This window comes from Acomys russatus, chromosome 19 (assembly GCF_903995435.1).
Source record: "Acomys russatus chromosome 19, mAcoRus1.1, whole genome shotgun sequence".
In the NCBI taxonomy this organism is placed as follows: domain Eukaryota; kingdom Metazoa; phylum Chordata; class Mammalia; order Rodentia; family Muridae; genus Acomys; species Acomys russatus.
This window is the reverse complement of record NC_067155.1, coordinates 53106354-53124231: the sequence shown is the minus strand read 5'-3', so window position 1 is coordinate 53124231 and position 17878 is coordinate 53106354. Positions and strand designations below refer to the sequence as shown.

General features: G+C 48.6%; 1 protein-coding gene across 1 annotated transcript in view; it reads left to right on the top strand.

The window, feature by feature from the left end:
* Positions 1-3751: 3751 nt before the first annotated feature.
* Positions 3752-17878, top strand: part of Cfap251 (cilia and flagella associated protein 251) — a 74568-nt gene continuing 60441 nt past the window's right edge. Inside the window, 5 exon segments of the mRNA XM_051161509.1 lie at positions 3752-4586; positions 4589-5223; positions 5976-6267; positions 12604-12741; positions 15341-15450. Of these exon segments, the coding sequence (XP_051017466.1) occupies positions 4170-4586; positions 4589-5223; positions 5976-6267; positions 12604-12741; positions 15341-15450 (1592 nt within the window). The 5' untranslated portion in view covers positions 3752-4169.

Below are 17878 nucleotides of genomic sequence, written 5' to 3'. Positions count from 1 at the left end.
TTATATACTTTTTATTTTATTTTTTTAAATTTATACGTGCATATAAGATATTTCTATCATTAACTCCTACCTCCAGTTCCTCCCAGATCTCCCCTCGTGTCCACTTCCCAGCTTCGTGTCCCCCCCCTTAAATAAATAACCTATTCAGTGCAGTTCATGCTGCCCATATACCATGACTGTGGGGGCTTCACTGGAGGACTGTGGTCAGCCTTCCAGAGACCACACCCCAACAGCCACAGGGACTTGGGGTGTTCTCCTTTCTTTGAAGCTGGGTCTCGTGTAGCCCAGTCCGGCCTCAGATTTGCCATGTGATCAAGGCTAATTTTGAACTTCTCGCCCTTCTCCCTATAACTTCCAAAGGCAGCATCACCTTCTGTCTAGGTGTTTTCCCTTTTGGTGGGTGGGGCTTAGAGACAGCATCTCATGAGTTCAGAGTGGCCTGGAGCCACTGGCCGTAAACTTGGCGTCTTCTTGCCTCAATCTCCTAGCACTGCAGTGTGTCACCAAGCCTGGCTCCTTGTATACACTTCCTCTTTTTAAATAAACCGGTGTTGTGGTGGTGACTGTGACCATTGTGCCCTCCCACCTGGATTCCTTAGAAGCCTCAAACCAAGCGCAGAGGAATGGGATACAAAGTTGGGCAAAGCACAGAAGTTCCAGGCTGAAGTCAAGTTGATTCTTGTTCTGGAAGCTGAAACCTGGACCTCATACTCTAGGCAAGTGTTCCACTGTGGGGCTGCTCACCCTCCAGCCCCTCCAGTCAGCAGCTGATGCTGCCTTCCTGCTCTGAAGCCATGCTGCCTTAGGCAGAGAAGGTGCTAGAGTTTGATGCATCCTCCAAAGTTGGGTCTGTATCGCCACCAGAGCTCTATTAAAAGATCAGCGAAGGCTGGGTGGGGGTACATACCTTTAATCCCAACACTTGGGAGGCAGAGGCAGGTGGATCTCTGAGTTCTGGGCTAGCCTGATCTACAGAGCAAGTTCCAGGATAGCTAGAGCTACACAGAGAAACTCTGTTTAAAAAAAATTTTTGGCCTCACAGACTGCCTGGTGTGAAGTTGACTTCCTCTTCAGTACTGGAAAACTCCTGACTTGGCTTTTATAACTGAGCTTCCTGGCCATGCCCTGGCATCAGCAGCTTGGGCAGTTAACATGTGCTTGGTGATGTGGAGGTGAACATGTTTATGGATGCTGCTTTTACTGTCTGTCTCGTGATTGTAAAATGGGTGTGAGTGACTCCTAGTGACTCTACCTTTCTCCATGTGCCCCAGTTATGGCCCCAGTTGCCACCAGTTTCTGTTATGAAAGTCTGGCACTTTCTGCAGGAAGCCTGTGGCCTTGGATTTGCTCGGAATGGAGGCAGGTCCCTGCTTTCTCTGATGACAGTATTGGCCTTTGCTTCCTGCCTTGAATCCTCACACTGGGCTTGAAGGCCTCCCCCAAACTGCTTCAGCCAAACAGCCTCGTGTATTCCTCTCTTGTAGCCAGACTTGCTGTTTTTACCAGTGTTTGCTATTTAAATTGTAGGTTATAATTCCAAGTGTTTCCCAGCCTCGTTGTAAGCCCCACACTGCAATAAACACAGCTTGCACCGTTAAGTTCATCAGTTTCCAGATATGCATTTGATCACTAGCACTGGGGCATGGTGTGCTTGTCGGGGAGGCATTCATACTCTTCCAAAGTGGCAGCAGCACAGTGTTTTGAATCGGAGCCTTTGGCCGGTTTCCTGCAGGCCTCTCCTTGGACAGCTCAGGACAGCCACCTTTGGGCTCTTCTGTGCATCACTTTGACAAGAGTGGCCTGGATGGATTTAACCAAGCTGGGTTTGCAGAAGTGCTTTGCAATAACAGCAAGATTATGCATTCCACACACCCTCAATCCCAGTCAGCTAAACTGCACACTGTGCCCGAATGAGAAGTGGGCAGTTGTGTGTAACATCCACGAAGCCAGGAAATTGGGCTTAGTGCTGAGAGAATTTTATTAAATGCTGCATACCACGTTTTGCATGACTTCTGGAGAGACGGGAAACACCTACCTGTCCACCTTGCAGACAGCAAACTGAAGGAACAACCCACCCAAGTCAGCCGGGTGAACCAGTAAGCTTTCTGGCCTTAAAGGAGTGTCCAGCTACATCAGTGGTAGTCCCACTGCACTCTGAATACACAACATGCAGGCAGCTCCACGGAGGAGGCGCCTCTCCCCAACTAAAGTCGCTTGTAGCCCAGGCTGATTGTGAACTGCCCCTTCTGTCTTATCTCCCTAGTTCTGGGTTTGCAGGTGTGTGATGTCATACCTGGTTCATCCTCTAGCTTTTTAATTAATTATACTGCTTTTATGACCTCGGAAATGGCCTCCTGACCTTTGGGGTGGTTTTTTTTTCCCCCTTGAATTTAATCAGCACGCCCCCTTTCCCTCCACCAGCCTAATGTCCCAATCTGGAGCAAGTAACTGAAAGCACTTTGGTTTCATTTCGTCCAACTTTGGGAAAGTCAGAATTGCCAGTGTTGGGAGCAGCTCTTGCTAAGGAAAAAAACTAGAGAGTGAGCCATTGGCCCGGCAGGGGGCAGGCTGGTCCTGCCCAGGAGGCCGCTTTGTGGGCACGTGGTTACTATCCTGCTCTCTAGCTTTCCGGCCTGGCGTGCGTAGCAGTTGCCATAGGGACGGAGCTTGGTTGGCAACCGTCACTAGGGAGCGTGGACAGGAGATGCGGGCAGCAGATTGGGATTCCCGGAGGCAGGACGACCCAGGGCTTTTGAGGAAATAAGAACGTCCCTGTAAGTACGAAGTGGAGGGCACGGCTTGGGTAGGGGTCCCAGCCAGGCGAGGCAGGGATGTGGGACCTGGGACATCCAGGAAGAGAAGTGGTGGCTCCTGGACCTAGTACTAGGATAGACCTGCACGCCTGCCGCTGTCCCTGCCCCTGCTCTGCTTGGGTGCAGAGGTCTCCAGGCTAGTGCGCTGGCAAAGCTGACACTGGAATCATAGTGGCGTTTTTTTGTTATTGTTGTGTTTTGTTTTTCAAACAGAAGAATTAAATTCTAGCTCTGTCTTAAGTCACACTTCTCAGAGCCATAAACTTTTTTTTTCTTTTGTCTTAAAGAAAGATAGGAACCAGGTGTGGTGACACACGCCTGGTAATTCCAGCATCCTGGGAAGTAGAGGCAGGTGGATCTCTGTGAGTTCGAGGCCAGCTTGGTCTACAGAGGTGAGTCCAGGCCAGCCAAGGCTACACAGAGAAACCTTGTATCAAAACAAACAAAAAACAAGAGAGAGGTGGGGGGGGCGAGGAGAAAGGGGGGCATTGGGAAATTGGGCTGGCCTAGAAATCACACTGATCTTCCTGCCTCTGCTTCCTGAGTCCTGGGATTACAAACATGGGCCCAGCCCTCCTGCTCCTAAACTCTTGTTTGTTGTAGGTGCAAAATGAAAGAATGTATCAGAGGTATGTACTGGTGGGGCACATACCATGTTGTATGTGTTGAGGTTGCATGACCACCTTTGGGAGTTACTTTTCTTCTTCACCATGTGAGTCGTGAGGGTCTACCTTAGGTAGTCAGACTTGGGGGCCTCACCTACCCCAGAGGACTTTTAAACTATCAAGTTCTTTGCAACAACAGAGTTGCTTTTATCCCCATAATAATACCTGGCTTTATTTTCTGCAAGCTCTGTGGGCTGAATCTGTGTTGAGCCTCTGACACGTGTTGCCCCAGCCTAGAATTTAGGATTACCGTTTTTATTATTGCCTGTGAGCAAATGCGACCCAGAAGGGTAAAGTGACTTGTCTCCAGTCACAGAACAAGGATAATGGAAGTGGGCGGCGTGAGGGACCCTTTAACTGTGAAGTGCACACTTCTGTCACCAGTCTGCCTTGTTCTCCTGTTCCTTTTGTTGGGGTTTTTGATCATGCCTACCTTATACATGTGCTGCCTGTGGGAATATTAATTATTTAAAGTAAGTTGGAAGACTCTAAGATCAGTCCTAGAAAGATGAGGGCCCTGGATTTAAGCTTGGCTTTTCCAAGAAGATGGCATTCTTTTTACCCCCACAGAAAGGAGCCAGAGCTGCTGCTTCTCGCATTTCAGTATGTTAGCACGTGAGGAAGCTCAGGTGGAAAGCAGAGGGACCTGCTGAATCTACGTCAGGCGTTGTCTAGAGAAAACTACGGAAGAATGTCAGATGCAGAAGAAAACCCCCCAGAAGAAACAGGAGAAAATGGAGAAGCAGGAAAAGAAGAGGACGAATATAATCCAAGCAATGAGGAGGGACATGGGCAACAGAGCCTAGCTGAAGACACACTATCAGGGGAGAGGTCTTCGGGGGAGGAAGAGGGGCTGGAAGGAAGATGGGTGGAGGAGGAGGGACAAATAGAGGGAAAGGAAGCAAGAGAAGAAAAAGAAAAAGGGAATGAAGAGGAAAGGAGAGAGGAGGAAGAAGAAATGATAGGGGAGGAAGAAGAAATGATAGGGGAGGAAGAGGAAAGGAGAGAGGAGGAAGAGGAAATGATAGGGGAGGAAGAAGAAAGGAGAGAGGAGGAAGAGGAAATGAGAGGGGAGGAAGAAGAGAGGAGAGAGGAGGAAGAGGAAATGATAGGGAAGGAAGAGGAAAGGAGAGAGAGGACGAGGCACTAAGGGGGAAGAGAAAGGGAGAGGAGGAGAGGATGATAGGGGAAAAGGAGAGAGAGGAGAAGAGGAAATGATAGGGAAGGAAGAGGAAAAGGAAGAGGAGGAGAAGCCGAATGATAGGGGAGACAGGAGAGCGAGGAGGAAGAGGAAAAGAAAGCGGGAGCGAAATGATAGGGGGGGAGGAAAGGAGAGCGGCGGGAGCGGAGTGATACGGGGAGGAAGAAGAAATGAGAGAGGAGGAAGAGGAAATGAGAGGTGAGGAAGAAGAAATGAGAGAGGAGGAAGAAGAGAGGATAGAGGAAGAGAGAGATGAAGAAGGTGAGGAAAACGGAGTTGAGAAAGAGGGAAGTAAGGAAAAGGAAGTCGAGGAAGAGGACAAGGTGAAGGAAGAGGAGGTGAAGGAAGAGGAGGAGCATAAGGGGGAAAGTCAGGAGGGGAAAGAAGAGAAGAGTGGGGAGCAGGAGGCGGGGACAGTGGAAGGTATTGTCGTAAAAGAAACTGAAGAAAAAGTTGGAAAAGCCCAAGAGGAAATGGCAAAGACGCAGAAGAAACCATTCAAAGTGGATGGTATTTTCCTTAACTCTGAGTCGTCCTCATCAAGGTCTTCGCTGGTGAGTCCTAACTGTAATGCACCCTCCAATTCATTCAGAGTCACAGTTGCATGCTAGTGTATGTCAGGCTGCGGGGGTACAAAACCAACGTGAGGCACAGTCCTGAGGCTGGAGAGACAGCTTGGCGGTCAAGAGCCCTTGTGCTTACTGAGGGCATGAGTTGGGTTCCCAGCACTCATGATGAAGTGTCCTTTAACTCCAGGTCCAGGGAATCTGATGCCGCCTTCTGGACTCCTTGGGCACCCACATAATACACCCTCCCACACACACACACAGAACAAAAAGAAAACTATATGCTAAGTACAGTAACTGTGAGATGCCTAGGAGGGCAGTTAATCCAGCTTGGAGGCCAGTCAGTCAGTGCAAGCTCCACAAGCTGCCACCTGACTTGGAAAGGGCCAGCGGGTTAGCTGACAGTGAGACACACTCGTCTTGGGACCAAGTTCCTGTGGTGTAATATTGGTGTGGATTCCCCACAGTCTGCTCCCCAAGAAAGATCTCAGCACTGGTCCAAGGACGAGACTCCTGGTGCTGCTTACAGGGGCTTACTGTGTGGCCCTGTTGGAAGGCCAAGAGTTAACCTGAACGAAGCTATGATCCATTTCCTTAGTACAAGCACCTGATAGTCTGAGGCTGGCTGACTGGGAATAGAAAAAGCCAGTGAATGGGAGGATGTAGGCTTGAGTACCATATGCAGAGTCAGAATCTTGCGTTTCTTTTTAAAGGGGGCCTCAGACAGTAGCAAGCCGTCCTCCCTCTCCCAAAGTCCCGAAGTGAGCGAGATTTTCAAACCCAGCAGTTCAAGAACTGAAATTTCTGAGGCGGCACAGAGAAGACTGGCCAGAAGACAGAGAGGCACAGAACCAAAGCAGGAAGACACTGAAGCAAGATCCCGAGACCCATCCCTCACCCTGGGGGAGGGAGAAAGGCGAAAATCATCCCAGTCCAAAGCAGGGCGTCCCAGGGAGTCCCTGGTGCCCACCTCCTCAGAGGACACCTTGTTCCAGAAGGAAGGCTCCAAGGTATATCCTTTGGTAAGTGTCACAGCATGTCATCCCAGGTTTGGACAGTATTATGTCCGGGAAGTCCCAGTGTGTATGTGCATGAGTGTGTGCATGGTATGTGTGTGTGCACCCATGTGCGTGTGAAGGCCGGAGAATACCTTGGGTGTCTTTCTTCAAATTCTCTTCACCACTATTATTGTTGTTGTTTTGTTTAGTTTTTCAAGATAGGGCTTCTTGGTGTAGCCTTGGCTTTCCTGGAACTCACTTTGTAGGCCAGGCTGGTCTCAAACTCCGAGATCCTCCTGCCTCTGCCTCCCTAAGCGCTAAGATCACTAACAACCACGTCTGTCGTGCCTTTACCATTGTTTGGTTTGGTTTGGTTTTTTTAAACAGGTGTTTTGAGGATCAAACTCATTTCTCTCAATGGCTTCTCTCCAATTCCCTGGGGAGGGGGGCAGGTAATTGGTTTTTTTTTTTTTTTTTTTTTTTTGAGACAGGGTTACTCTGTATAGCCCTGGCTGTCCTAGAACTCTCTTTGTAGACCAGGCTGGCCTCAAACTCATAGCAGTCTGCCTGACTCTGCCTCCTGAGTGCTGGGATCAAAGGGGTGAGCCACCAAACCCGGCTTTAAAAAACAAAAAAACCCAAATCTTTTTTAACCTAAGCCTTTTCAGACAAACTATGTCTTTCAAAGTTCCCTCAAGAGCTGGGATGGGAGGGGGCCCCCACGTGTTAGGCCTAGAACTTGATGGTAACATCTGGGTTCCATAGCACTGTTCAGCAGGCCGGAAATTCCCGGCAGAGCTTGACTTGTTGCGTTCGGGTTCTTTCACGAGGGAGACTGCCAGTCCTCTTTCTCTGTTCCTCTTTCTTCTCCTTCTTTCTCTCCTCCTCCCCTTTTCTCTCTTCCATCCTTCATTTGTATGGCTCCTCCCCTCCCTCTCCTTTCCCGCCTTCAGAGCTCCTCCGACCCCAGTCAGAAAGAGATACAGCTCTGGCCTTGGGCTAGGAACCTGCCCTTGCTGCTGCTGACATGTCTCCCAGGGAGGCACCATCTGTGAGGTGCAAAAATATTGTCATTTACCCAGCGAAGGAAGAAGAGGCCCCTCCCCCAGCTTTTTCCCCATCTGCTGTTTTCTGCAAAGTGTTTACTGGGATATTCTCTCTCTCTCTCTGTCTCTCACTCTCTCTCTCTGTCTCTCTGTCTCTCTCTCTCTCTCTCTCTGTCTCTCGTTGTGGATTCATGCCTTTGGAAGACCAAGTCTATATAAGGAGCTTAGTCCTGACACAGAGTGAGCCTTTGAACACAGCTCACATTAGATTTTGGTTTTTCTGTTTTGTTTTGAGACACGGTTTTGCTCTCTGCAGCCCAGGCTGGCTTGGAAGTTACAAGTCTCTGAGCCCCCTGGATACTAAGTACAACTTTGCCAACATTCAGTGGCTTCCTCCATTACTCTCCACTTTATTTATTTTTATTTTTAAAAAATTATGGTACCTTTATTTGTGAGGGTCACACACGTGCTCCAATGTCCCTGTGAAGGTCAGTCAGAGTACAGCTTTGGGAAGTCAGTTTTTCTCCTTCCCATCATGCAGGTCTAGGGACTGAACAGATGTCCCCAGGCTTGGCAGCATGCGCCTTTACTCACTGAGCTATCTTGCCCAGGTCCCTCTTTAGTGTTTTGAGTCTGTGTGTCTCACAAAGCTGGAAGCTCATCCTTTCATTCAGACAGGCTGGCCAGCAACCCTCTGGGACCCTCCTGTCTCCACTCCCCCCTTTTGCTGAGGTGGCTTAAATGCTGTATTGCTGTGAAGAGACACCATGACCAAGGCAACTCTTGCAAAAATAAGGCATTTTATGGGGGGTTTGCTTACAGTTTCTGAGGGTTACTCTATGACCATCATGGCCAGGAGTATGGTAGGCAGGCAGGTAAGCAGGAAGGCATGTAGGCACAGTGCTGGAGCTAAGACCTCACTCCCAGATCCATCTGCAGGCAGCATATGAAACCGCAAAGCTAAGCAAGAAAATAGATGAAGTTACAGGGACCATTCTTTTTCAAACCACCCAATTGGTGTTACAAACAAGGCTACAGTGTCTGCCTAGCTTTTCTTTCCCTCTTTTTTTTTTTTTTTCCAGACAGGGTCTTACTGTTTATCCCTGGCTGTACTTGAACTCACTCTGTACACCAAGCTGGCCTTGAACTCATAGAGATCTGCCTGCTTCTGCCTCCCAGGTGCCGGGACTAAAGGTATATCTGTATCACACTTACTAATACCTAGATTTTTTTTTAAAAAAAGGCATTTATTTATGATTTATACAGTATCCTGCCTGCATGTACACCTGCATGCCAGAAGAGGGCACCAGATCTCATTATAGATGGTTGTGAGCCACCATTTGGTTGCTGGGAATTGAACTCAGGACCTTTGGGAGAACAGCCAGTGCTCTTAACCTCTGAGCCATCTCTATCTAGATTTTAAATGGGTTTTGGGGATCGGAACTCAGGTCAGTTCTTCCATGGCTTTGTTTTGTTTGTTATTTTTCGATTTAAAGACCACCGAGATATGCCACATTTCTGCAAAATGTGAACATCTGAGTAGGTCTTGGAAGCTCCCCTTTAACACATGCTCCAGCACCTGTGGTGCCTCCGACTCTTCCTCCCTCTCACTAATGGTGCTCTGGTGGGTGCGCTCTTGTGCCCCTCGTACACCCATACTCTCACCCTCTCCTTTGTCTTGGTCCAGCAGCCGTAGGGAAGCCACCGCACCGCTGATGAACAGGCTTCGCCATGGACCCTGTTCTTGTCGGAAACAGGTGGGCGAGAGTCAGGGCTGTGAGCTGTAGGAAACCCTAGACCTGCAGCTTTCATTTTCATGTCACAGTGTTTTAGAAAGATGCAAATGTACAAGGTGACTTATACTCCAGGTTCATTTGCAGAGAATGTTAGAAAGGACAGGAGATAGGAGATACAACTAACGCTTTGTTGGTAGTAACCGTCAGTCTGGTTCCAGAGTGGCCTTAGCATATAAGGGCAACTCTTTCGTTTGTTTGTTTGTTCTTTTTGTTTTATTTATTTTTGTTTGTTTGTTTTTTGTTTCTCAAGACAGGGTTTCTCTGTGTTAGCCTTGGCCGTCCTAGACTCACTTTGTAGACCAGGCTGGCCTCGAACTCACAGCCATCCGCTTGCCTCTGCCTCCCGAGTGCTGGGATTAAAGGTGTGTGCACCACCATGCCTAGTTAGGCAGCCCAGTTTTAATCTTGGAAGAGCATGATTCTTGTTCCCTTAAAAAAAAAAGGGGGGGGGTCTGGAGAGAAGGCTCAGCAGTTAAGAGTAGTTGTTGTTCTTGCAGAGGACCCAAGTTCAATTTCCAGAACCCAATGGCATCTCAGAACCATCTGTAACAACAGTTCTAAGGGATCCAGTGATCTCATCTGGTCTCTGTGGGCACCAGGAATGCATGTGACGCGCGCGCGCGCACACACACACACACACACACACACGCAGTCAACATATTCATATTTGTAAAATAAATCTAAATTTACAAATTAGTTTGTTTGTGTGTACACATGTATGTTATCCACACATATGCATGCATGTAAGAGGACAACTTGAACTCATGTCATTAGGCTTAGTGGCAAGCACCTTTATTGCTGAGCCATCTTGCCAGCCCATCTGTTTTTTTTTTTTAATTAACTGGTTATTATGTGTATATATACATGGTATTCATGTGTGGAAATCAGAGGACAACTCTGTGGAGTTGCTTCTCTTCTCTCTCTCTCTCTTTTTTTTTTTTTTTTTTTGAGATAGTTTCTCTGTGTAGCCCTGGCTGTTCTGTGGACTCCATTTGTAGACCAGTCTCGCCTCAAACTCACAGAGATCCACCTGCCTCTGCCTCCCAAGTGCTGGGATTAAATGTGTGCACCACCCCACAGACTTTCTCTCCACTTTTACATGGGTTCTGGACACTGAGCTCAGGTCACTGGCCTTGCACAGCAAGCTTCTTTACCCTAGGAGCCATTTTTACGACTCCTTGTTTTGTTTAAAAAAAAAAAAAAAAAAAAAAAAAAAACCCAAAGAACAAAAAAACTCCAAAAAACAAAAAACTGGTTCTCATATAGCCCAGGCTGGTTTCAAATGCACTATGTAGCCGAGGCTAATCCACTTACCTGCACTTCTCAAGTGCTGGCATGACAGACATGCACCTCCACATCCAGCTGGAGTCTTTCCTTTCTCATGACGAATTTTAAAATGACAAAATGAAATTTCAAGATGAACACAATGAACCTGTTAGGATTAGCAAATCTCCAAAGGAACAGTTTCATTTGCATAAATCGGCTTTTTTTTTTTTAGATCCAAGCCAAAGTATTTAGTAATTCTGTTCCTAGAAGGTGCATCTTGAGACAATTATGATCCCACAGCCCTACCATTCTTGCCTGCGCAATCCGAGATCTAAATAGAAACACAAATTCCAGGGAGCAGACAGGTGGAAACAGGAAGGGTGTGGAACGAACACTGCAGGAGAAAGAGGGGGGAGGGGGGAGGGAGGGAGGGAAGGAAGGAGGGAGAGAGAGGAGAGAGAGAGAGGAGAGAGTGAGTGTCACCATGCAGTTTACCTGCTGTGTCTGTCTCAGGAAGAAATGCAAGGTGTCTCCATTCAGCTTCCTCAAGTATTGTTCCAAGAAAAGAAAGACAACTTGGTGCTATATTCCAACAGAGTTCATTGATCTTCAGAAGTCTGTTAATCAGCCACCACCTCTTTTTTTTTTTTTTTTTTAGACAGGGTCTCTGTGCAGCCTTGGCTGTCCTGCACTCACTTTGCAGACCAGGCTGGCCTTGAACTCACAGTGATCCACCTGCCTCTGCCTCCCAAGTGCTGGGATTAAAGGCGTGCGCCACCATGCCCCGCTCGCCGCCACCACTTTCAACACTGATTTTAATTGATTGGATTTTGTGTGTGAGAGAGGGCAGCTCCAAGTTCACAGGAAATTTGAGTGGACAGTACATAGAGTTCCCATGGATCCGTTGGTGCCGCCACCTCCGGATTCTCTTCGCGTTACCAGCTTGCTTTATGCGGTGCATTTGCCAGCATCGACACGCCAAGGCCAACGTCACTATTAACAGACTGCATTATCAGGAGGCGCGCTGCACGTTCTGTGGGCTTTGGCAAGAGTGTGACTCTGTGTAGCATGTCGCCTCCCATGCACTCCTCGTCCTCTGGAGCCTGGGCAGCCACTGATCATTTTCAGCATTACGATAGGTTTTTTTTTTTTTTTTTTTTTGCCCTTTCCCAAATGTCTTAGTTTCTTCTCACTTCATAAAATTCTCATTTCGGCATTGCTCCCAGAAATGTAGATTTATTTCTTTCGCATCTGTGTGTGGTGCTGGTATTTGAGCTCAGGGCGTTGCCAATGCTACTGTAGGCAAGTACTCCACCATGGAGCTACATCCCAGCCAGGAACTCCACATAGAGAAACGCTGTCTGGGGGAAAGCAGCTGTGGTAGCAACAACAAAAACACAAGACAAAGCAGAAAAAGCAATGATCCGGGCGGAACACTTGCCTTTCTTATAAGCCTTTTTGGTGAGCTTACTATACCTTCTCCATCCTTCCTTTTCAGGGAGGAAGCACTGGCGTTCATCACATTAGGCGATCGTTCTATATTAGCACTGGGAGGTGGGAGAACAGAAAAGTGTCTTATATGGCATTAACGACCCTCCCGCCCTCTCCTCCCTGCCCTCTCCTTCCCTCCTTCTCTCCTTCCCTCCTTCCTTCCTTCCTTCCTTTCTTTCTTTTTGAGACAGGGTTTCTCTGTGTAGCCTTGGCTGTCCTAGACTCACTTCGTAGACCAGGCTGGCCTCGAACTCACAGTGATCCGCCTGCCTCTGCCTCCCGAGTGCTGGGATTAAAGGCGTGCACCACCACACATGGCATTCTTTCTTTCTTTCTTTTTTTTAAAGGAAAAGCAGGGCACTCAGGAGGACTAGGAGTAAAAGGCCACCCACCCTTTAACTATGGGGTGAGTTTACAGGCAGCCTGGGTTACAAGCCAACAAATAAAAAGGTTTCTTTTCTTTTTTTGTTTTTTTGTTTGTTTGTTTGTTTTTTGTTTTTTGTTTTTCAAGACAGGGTCTCTCTGTGTTAGCTTTGGCTGTCCTGGACTCGCTTTGTAGACCAGGCTGGCCTCGAACTCACAGCGATCCGCCTGCCTCTGCCTCCCGAGTGCTGGGATTAAAGGCGTGGGCCACCATGCCCAGCTCAAAAAGGTTCCTTGGGCTGTCAGAGTCCTTCTCCTCCAGGGACAGGTGGGCGGGGCACACAGGAGCCACAGCCCGGGCTCCCTAGCAGCTCCCAGTGTTTGCCTTTGCCCTGCAGACCATGACCTGGTCCTTTGGATGGAACAGTTTCCTCCCCGTCTGCTACCTCCGGGAGAACCAGAGAGTCCTCCTCTATGCCTGCGGTCACACGGCTGTCATCTACAGCGCCGACAGGAATACCCAGTACCACCTTCAGGTCTGTAGGCTTTGTGGGTTTTGTTTTTGTTGTCATTGGGCTGTTTTGTTTTTTGTTGACAAGGACTCAGATATGACGTCTAGACTGGCCCTGGCCTCTTAAACGTCCTGCCTCAGCCTCTGAAATGGTACAGATGACAGGCATGTGCCATTAGGCCAGGCTGCAAAAAGGCACCTGGAACTTGTATATAGAACTTTGCCTTGGATCCCAGCTTGGCTTCAGTGCCCACTGTCATCCTTGGTGGCATTCCCCTTTTCCTGCAGGTTTTCTCTTTAGAGAACAGTGAGATGGCTCCGTCTGCAAACACCAACCCTGATGGCCTATCTGAGTTTGATTCCCAGGACCTACATGGTGGAAGGAGAGAAACAGCCCCTTAGGCTGTCCTCTGACCTCTACATGTACACTGTGAGTGTGTACTCACACACACACACACACACACACATGCACGTACATACACATGCACTCACATATGCATGCATACATCTGGGGATACACAAATAAATGTAATAAATAAAAAGAAAAGAAAAGAAGCACATCCTGCCGCTGCCCACTGTCTGAGACTAGTCAGTGTCCATTGGAAAACAGTAGTTGATACTAATTTTTTCACTTCAAGAATTGGAAACATCAGCCGGGCATGGTGGCACATGCCTTTAATCCCAGCACTTGGGAGACAGAGGCAGGCAGATGCCTGTGAGTTGGAGGCCAGCCTGGTCTACAAAGGGAGTCCAGGACAGCCAAGGCTAACATAAAGAGACTCTGTCTTGAAAAACAAAAAACAAACAACAACAACAAAAGAATTGTAAACATCTGGATTTTGTATGTTTCTGAAACAAAACAAAACAAAACAACCCCCCCCAAAAAAACAAACCATACCAGAGCCTACCGTGGCAGCACAGATCATGTCCCAGGGTTTTGAAGGGTAGCTCTTCACTGGGCACTCAGACCCACAAACACTTAGAGTCAGGTTTTCGATAGTGTGCTGAGTGGTGGGTCTTAGCATCCCCATGTGACTGAAGAGGAAACTGAGGCTCGGCGTACTACAGTGACTAGCCCAGACTGCATTGCTATTCAGTGACTCTAGGCCTCAGGACTTGGAAGCACTCAGGAGGCATCCCATGCTTCTCTGGCTTTTGCAAAGTTTCTTATTATTTCACCCACTCTGCCCTCCCTGGGCATCCTCTATGCCACTTGCTTCCTCCTTCCCTGATAATTTGACCTCTTTCATTGTCATCAGTTCCTGCTGGAACGTCCTGTTCCTGGGTACCTGCTTTTTACTGCTGACTCAGCTCTGCGCTGCCTTTTTATGATTGTGTGACACTGTAGGACCCCCATTAGTCACCAGAGGACCCCCGTTAGTCACTGACAAGATCAAAAGGATCACAAAGTATTTCCCAAGCACCTAGGTGGTGCTCAGCATGGTACCGGGGATGCATCCAAAGGAGTTTCCTTTCTGAGAAAAGCTTCAACCTGTTGAAGCTGGGCTGAACAGGCATCACCAAGCACAGGAACCACGAAGGGAAGGTGGCCGGGTGGGCAGGCAGCTTGTATGGGTACAGCACAACCCGTAAGAGCCTAGCCATGCCGGTTCACAACTAGGATTGGCCCTGACCTTTTTGTCCACCCCATAACTGCATCCTGCCCATTGCTGAGTTTCAGAGTGTTTGTCAGTGGCCACAGACAAAAACTGATGTAACCCTATCCTCGAGGAATTCCCAGTCTATGATATAAATGATATTAAAGCAGGGAACCTATAGAGGTGAGCACAGAGCAACCAGCCCCCAGAGGTGCGCCAAGGAGGCCATGCTGAGAGAGACCTTAGGCTGGCTGAGCAGGGACCAAAAAGGTCTTGTCTCTGCTAAGACCTGAAGAATGAGAAAATGAGCCAGCAGGACTGCCTGGGGTAGAACCTACCAGATAGAAGCTGCTTCAAGGGCTAAGACCTTGTGTGTGAGGGCCAGAGAAGAGGCCAGTGTGGCCAATAAAGAGCAGATGGCAAGCTGGGCATGGTGGCACACGCCTTTAATCGCAGCACTTGGAGGCGGAGGCAGGTGGATCTCTGTGAGTTCGAGGCCAGCCTGGTCTACAAAGTGAGTCCAGGACAGTCAAAGCTGCTACACAGAGAAGCCTAGAAGAGAGGAATAAGGAGGGAGGGAGGAAAAATTTGGACCATGTCCTGCAAGAATGCTGTCATCTCTGAGAATGGTTCTGGAAGATTCTTCTGCTGTGTGGGTGCTAGGTCAGAGACCAGTGAGCTGCAGAGCTGTTCAGGGATCTAAGGTGAGCAGTGTTTGTGGAGGACAAGGCCAGCAGGGAATGCAGAGGTCCTGGTTGGCTCGGGGACTTCCCTCTATCCCTAGGGAGGCCCCAGTCCCTCAGGAAGTACAACTCCTTCAGGTTTGTGAAGAGAACTCAAGGCACCACCCCAACCCCAACAAGAGACGGGATAACCTCTGGGAGGGCCCATGGAAACCGCTTTCCAGGCATACAAGCTCTGCAGAGAGCTCAAGGCTATGTGGGCTCAGCCCATCCTGGGGTCCACACGCCCCTCCCCCCATCCCTCTATCCTTACTGATTCTAAGCATCTTCTCCATTTCCACAGGGCCACCCCAACGTCATCTCCTGCCTCTGTGTCAGTGAAGACAAGCGGTGGATTGCCACAGCAGACAAAGGGCCGGACTGTCTCATCATTATATGGGACTCCTTCACAGGGTAGGCTGTGGGCGCCCATCCTGCGCACTCTGGTTTCTGTAGAGGATCGGCCACCATGGCCAAGAAAGGGTTAAATAATGTTGTTGCCAAGAAACCTGGTTTGTTGATGGCCCAAAGTAGACTGGACTGAGGGAAGGTCACGAGAACCCAGTTCACCTAAGCATGGAGCATACACTGCGGGTCAAATCTGTCACCACCAGGAACCGGACTTGTACATCAGATTTTCATTAAAGTCTTTTTTTTTTTTTTTTTTCTTTTGAGACAGGGTCCTCTTCAGCCTCTACCTGTAGCCGTGGCACACTTTCACAGTCTGCCACTCTCTTTGTATGTGTGTATAGTTTTATATTTAGTCAACTAATTGATGCGTGTACGTGCACATGTGTGTTTAGTAGGCGTTTACTCTCTCACAGATCTGGAGGCCAGGAGTCTGAAACTGAAGTGTCAGCGGTCTGTTCCTTTGGGGCTCTGAGGGAGGCAGTGTCCCAGGCTGCTCCCTTTGCTTCTGCTGGCTGCCAAGGGTCCTTGGCGGTCTTTGGCATTTGGTCTCTGCCTCCATCTTCTCATGCCGTTCCTCCCCCTACTCCCCTACCCCTACCTCTGTAGAGCCTTCTTAATCCAGTATATGTCACCTTAACCACCAGCACCTGCAAAGACTTGATTTCTTTTTAAAATTACATTTTTACTGTGTGTATGTGTGTGTGTGCGTGTGCACGCACTTTGTGCGTGCGTGCGTGCGTGCGTGCGTGTGTGTGTGTGCGCGTGCATGCCTGCATGTGAGTGATAGGGCACAACTTTCCGAGTGTGTGCGCCTATGCTGTGGGTCCAGGGCATTGAACTCAAGTGGTCAGGCTTGGTGGGCAGCACCTTCACTCACTGAGCCATCGCCCCTTCCCCAAAATCTTTATTTTATTTTAATTTTTAATTTTTTGGTTGTGAGCCTAACCTTTAACGGCTGAGCCATCTCTCCAGCCCAAAGACTCTATTTTTATTTATTTATTTATTTATTTATTAAATTTTATTATGTATACAGTGCTCTGCCTGCATGGCAGAAAAGGGCATTAGATCACATTATGGATGGTTGTGAGCCACCAAGTGGATGCTGGGAATTGAACTCGGGACCTCTGGAAGAACAATCAGTGCTCTTAACCTCTGAGCCATCTCTCCAGCCCAAAGATTCTATTTTTAAATAGCATTACACTTTTAAGTTTTGAGTAGGCATGAATTTTCAGAGACCCTATTCAACCCATTATACCCACCATGGGGACTGACTCTAGACTCTGGTTTGGGGGTAAGATGAGTAAGACTGTTAGGCTGGATTATGAACTCAACTTTGTGTGCATTGCAGTCGCCAGAACCACTTTTTTTTTTTTTTCATTCCAGAAGAATCCAACACTTGCTACTCCTTTGTGATAGTGATTGTGAGTGTTTGGTTTCTCTCTTTCTAATGTTTTATTTTATTTTGCATGTGTGGGAGTGATTTGTCTGAATGTGTGTCTGTTCACCACAAGCATGCACTGCCTGCGAAGGCCAGAAGAGGGCGTCAGATCCTCTGGCTGTGAGCTGCCACATGCTGGGAGCCAAACCCAGGTCCCTCTGCCAGAGCAGCAAGTGCTTTTAACTGTGGAGCCATCTCGCCAGCTTTCTTTCAAATTCCATTGACCATCAATGCAACAGGAATGAGGCATGACTGGTCGCTAAAGACATTTGTCACAATTTTAATGAAAAACTAAATGAATTATTTCAGCTGAAAACTGGAGCCTGCCCTGACCGTCATCTCCAGTTACAGCGCCTTTCCCAGTGACAATCAGTCTGGTGCGCTTCCTTCCAGAGCATCTGCTGCTGATTTAAACACACAGAGGGCCTTCAGCGTGTGGTTTTTCTGCGCGATATTTGGTGCACTCATTTCTCGTTGTAGCTCTCCTACAGAGGTCATCCCCGTCAGCCCGGGTTACAGAGAGCACACACCCTAAAGGCTCTTTCCTCAGAAAGCGAACTGTCTCCACCTTCATGCCTGAGGTCCCTGTGGGCCGCGTGGCACCCCACATTTTCTTGCTACAGAGCCCTTGTTACAGCGACTGTGAACAGCCCTCTGTGTGTCACAGCTGGGTAAGTCTGCGCTCCTGCTGAAGGACGCTGGTTCTCTGTCTTCTGTGGAGCTTCGGCTAAAACGCAGCCACAAACACTCACCTCATGGCAGCCCTCGCATCGCCGGGCATGGCGGCCCGGATTGCAGTGGAAGAGTGAGGCTAGCCCTTGCATGTGATGGAACAACCAACTTGACCCTGAGGGAAAACCGACCCATGCAAGAGGATGTCCACAAAAATCAGAAAAAAAATCACAAAAAGCAGAAGAGGCCTCTTCATCTGTGCCTCTTCTTGGAAGCCACTGTCCACAGTGGCCTCCATGGCTAGACCCAATATAAACAGTA